The sequence below is a fragment of the Calidris pugnax genome, unplaced genomic scaffold (assembly GCF_001431845.1).
Source record: "Calidris pugnax isolate Ruff unplaced genomic scaffold, ASM143184v1 scaffold123, whole genome shotgun sequence".
In the NCBI taxonomy this organism is placed as follows: Eukaryota; Metazoa; Chordata; class Aves; order Charadriiformes; family Scolopacidae; genus Calidris; species Calidris pugnax.
In genome coordinates, this window is record NW_015090876.1 from 2,148,307 (window position 1) to 2,152,798 (window position 4,492).

General features: G+C 56.1%; 1 protein-coding gene across 2 annotated transcripts in view; it reads left to right on the forward strand.

The window, feature by feature from the left end:
* Positions 1–4,492, forward strand: part of LOC106890434 (lysosomal alpha-glucosidase-like) — an 18,234-nt gene that overhangs the window by 966 nt on the left and 12,776 nt on the right. For both annotated transcript variants that reach the window (XM_014946257.1, XM_014946255.1), the window contains exon 2: positions 1,698–1,818. In XM_014946257.1, coding sequence (XP_014801743.1) covers positions 1,808–1,818 — 11 coding nt within the window. In that variant the 5' untranslated portion in view covers positions 1,698–1,807. The remainder of the gene's footprint in view (positions 1–1,697; positions 1,819–4,492) is intronic.

Sequence of the window (4,492 nt, forward strand, 5' to 3'; positions counted from 1 at the left end):
CCGCGTCCCCCGCCCCACGTCACCCCCCGCCGCGGCACCGCCCCCATTCACCCCTGACGCGCGCAGCGCCTCCCGCCCTTTCCCGGCCCCGCCCCCGCGCCCCGTTCATTCATGGCGCGGGGAGAGAAGGGGGCGGAGCCTCGACGGAGCCACGCCCCCACCCCCCGCGCTCCTTCCCCCTCCCCGCCGGCGGGAAAGGGGGGGCGCGGCGTGGCCGTGGGGTTTTACACACGCACCGCACACACACACACACGGACTGCACACACACGGGTGGGAGCGTGTCCCGGGGAACGTGAGGCTTCTCGGGGGGGTTCAGGGGGTTATTTTGGTCCCCGGTTCTCCACGATGTGGGGGATGCGGCGTGGCCGTGGGGTTTTACACACACACCGCACACACACACACGGGTGGGGAACGTGTCCCGGGCACCATGAGGCTTCTCGGGGGGCTGTTTTGGCCCCCAGTTCTCCACGACATGGGGGCCGTGGTGTGGCCGTGGGGTTTTACACACGCTCCCCCCCCCCATACACGGGTGGGAAACTTGTGCCAGACACCTTGGGGGGCTCTTTTGGCCCTGGTGGCCATGGGGTTTTACACAAGCTCCCCACCCACACGGGTGGGGAACGTGTTCCAGGCACCATGAGGCTTCTTGAGGGGCTGTTTTGGCCCCCGGTTTTCCACAGCAGGGGGTGTGTGGTGTGGCTGTGGGGTTTTACACACACACACCCCCCGCAGGTGGGTGGGTTTGCAGTGGGGGAACACATTCCGGCCACTGTGAGGCTTCTTGGGGGCTATTTTGGCTCCCAGTTCTCCACGACATTGAGGGGTATGGCGTGACTGTGGGGTTTTACACACGCCCCCCCATACACGGGTGGGGAACTTGTCCCAGACACCATGAGGCTCTCAGGGCGCTATTTTGGTCCTCAGTGCTCCATGGCAGGGGGACATGGTGTGGCCATGGGGGTCTTACACACCCCCCCCGGGCAGGTGGGGAATGTTTTCCAGACACAGGGAGGCTCTCGGGGTGCTGGGGGGGTATTTTGGCCCCCAGTGCTGCTCCATGGCAGGGTTTGCCCTCCTCCACCAGACACCAGACCAGCCTTTGCCCCCGCACTGCCCGGTCCCAGACCTTCCCCCATCCCTCCCGAGCGCTGCTGCGGGGCCAAATCCTGCCCCGGGGCTGGATCCTGGCCCTGGTGCTTGCACTTCCCTTGTGCAATCTCCAGAGCTGGTAACACAACCCCCTGCCCCCAACAGCACGAGCGGCGCTTGGGAACCCAGCAGCGTCCAACAATGATGAAAATGTGTCAAAAACTGTAATAACAGGGGTGGTTGACCAAACCCAACTGCCCCCCCTTCCAAACCTTTGATTATTATTTTTTTTCTTGGTGTTCGTAACTATATTAGAAAGTCTGTGTCGGGCCCGTGCAATTTGTGCCTTGGAGCCTCGGGGCCAAATATCCAGGTTGGAGCAGATCTCAGGGCCGTAGTTGAGGCTTTGAGTAAGATCCTGTCTTTCACAGCTCCCTTTGCACAACGTGAGCAACATGGGGTGCCCCACGTCTGCCACAGCCCCACGGCGCCGTGGGGCCGGAGCGAGGCCTGGCTGAAGCGGGGTTTGGGCAGATGCACCACCCTGCTCTTAAGAAACCACTATTATTTATTGGAACTGGGCTAACGAGGTTGGTTAAATCTCCCAGGCGATGGCGTGAAGCTGCTGCCCGATGTGACTCCAACGGCGTGGGCCTTCGCCTCTCCTGGATTTACAGACTCTGGTTGAAAACCTGCCCCAGGCGCTGGGTCCTCACCGATGCCTCTGAGGTTTGTCTCCAGATCTTTCTGTCCTGGGAGGGGTTCTGGTGGCTGAGAGTGCGAAGACAAGGAAGGAGAGGGGTGGTGGGATCCTTGGGGCCACCCGTGTCCCCAGCACAGCCACCTGCCCCCATGCCCTTTCTGGGTGGTAATAACCAGAAACAAGGAGGACATCATCCAAGGTGGACATCCATGGGATGGTGGTCCCCGAACGCAGGAGGGATGGGGTGGCTGCACCCTGGGTGGGGGTTTCCCCCTCTGTGGTGACAGCCCCATGCGTGGGGCTTCCCAAAACTGAGGTATTTTCCCCTGTCTTTGCAATAACATGGGTTTGACAGGTCGTATGTGGCATGGGGGGGTCATGTCGCCTGAAATTCTGTTTCTGGGTGAATCGTCCTGTTCACAACAGCTCTTACTTTTTGTTTTCATTCCGTGGGGAAAGCAGCTCTGCTCCAAAGGTCTGTTGTCCTTTGCTGCTGACCTTTAGACTGCAGTGGCCTTCGGTAGTAAACAACGAGCAGCTCTTCGGTCCCCCGAGAGTGGGAAAGCCTGGGCAGGGAGCGTGCAATTATATCGACTCGTTAACCAGCTGACGAGGAGTGCATGGGAGACAGGACCTCTGGGGAAAACCTGGGTGGGAAAAGGGCTTTGTTTGGGGAAGTGTGGGTGTTTTGGGGGTCTAGCCCCCCCTCCCCGCCCCCAAAATGTGTGCTCAAAACACATCTGGCATCAGGATTCCCTGAAGGCACGGTGCAGGATTCAGCACAGACACCGCTCTCATGCTGCTTTGGGTAACGTGCTCTCACCCTAAAAGAGGGGTAGAGGTGTTAATACTCTGAGTTTGGAGACCCAGCCTGCACCCAGGTGGGGGAAAATCTTAAAAATCGCTAATCTGGCGTATTTTATATATACGCTTATCTCCTGTATTTTATATCCCGTATTTTATACCCATCCCGAGGGCTGGAGAACCTCTCCTATGAAGACAGGCTGAGGGAGCTGGGATTGTTCAGCCTGGAGAAGATAAGGCTCCGGGGAGACCTTATAGCAGCCTTTCAATATCTGAAGGGTGCCTATAGAAGAGCTGGGGAGGGACTCTTTGCCAGGAAGGGTAATGATAGGACAAGGGGAAACGGTTTTAAATTGGAAGAAAAAAGATTCAGATTAGATCTCAGGAAGAAATTTTTTACTCTGAGGGTGGTGAGAGCCTGGCCCAGGTTGCCCAGAGAAGCTGTGGCTGCCCCATCCCTGGAGGGGTTCAAGGCCAGGCTGGATGGGGCTTGGAGCAACCTGCTCTAGTGGGAGGTGTCCCTGCCCAGGGCAGGGGGTTGGAACTCGATGATCTTTGAGGTCCCTTCCAACCCAAACCATTCTATGATTCTATGATTCTATGATATAGTAGATTGAGGAGATATAGATATTTAATAAACTATAATCATTATAATTAAATAAGTCACAGGCGACAGGACAAGAGGAAATGGCCTCAAGTTGCCCCAGGGGAGGTTCAGGCTGGATATTAGGAAAAATTTTTTCACTGAAAGGGTCATCAGCCATTGGAATGGGCTGCCCAGGGAGGTGGTTGAGGCCCCATCCCTGGAGGTGTTCAAAAGACGGGTTGATGTAGTGCTGGGAGGTCTGGTTTAGTGATGGTGATGCTTCTTGTTTGTTGTGTGGGTGTCTATTTTTGTCAAAGTGAGGTTGACGGTTGGACAAGATGATCTTTAAGGTCCCTTCCAACCTAGAAGATTCTGTGTGATTCTGTGTGAATAAATAATTATTAACAATAGAATTTTTATAATTAAATAATAAATTATTATTGATAAAATATAATAACATATATTAAAAAAAAAACCAAAAAACAAAACATAAAATCAAAATAAACCCCAGAGCATGCAAACTGGAGGAGCGGGCCGGGGAGGCGCGGCTACTAGAAGGGAGCGGTAGAGAAGGTAGAAGGGAGCGTCTCGTCGGGTTATTACGGCGGAGCAGGCAGAGCTGCAGCGGCGCCGGGGAGCCCTGCCCGCCCCCTGCCCGTTCCCTGCCCGCCCCCCTGCCCGCTCCCTGCCGACAAGATGATCTTTAAGGTCCCTTCCAACCTAGAAGATTCTGTGTGATTCTGTGTGAATAAATAATTATTAACAATAGAATTTTTATAATTAAATAATACATTATAATTGATAAAATATAATAACATATATTAAAAAAAAAACCAAAAAACAAAACATAAAATCAAAATAAACCCCAGAGCATGCAAACTGGAGGAGCGGGCCGGGGAGGCGCGGCTACTAGAAGGGAGCGGTAGAGAAGGTAGAAGGGAGCGTCTCGTCGGGTTATTACGGCGGAGCAGGCAGAGCTGCAGCGGCGCCGGGGAGCCCTGCCCGCCCCCTGCCCGTTCCCTGCCCGCCCCCCTGCCCGCTCCCTGCCTTCACCCTGCCCGTACCCACAATGTCAAGAGGAGACACGTGTATGTAAGCGCCTGGCATGGCCGCAGCGGGGCCCAGGCAGGCCTGGCAGGGGGGGGTCCCGGGGCGACACGCCACCCCCGGGCCAAGCTGGGGACCCCCACACCGCGTGTGTGTCCGTCCCCCCTTCCCCACCTTCAAGTGCTGTAGGGTGGGGGCCTGGCATGAGCAGGGCTGCATGGGCTGGTGGCATGGGGGTTCGCATGATTTTGGGGGTTGGGGGG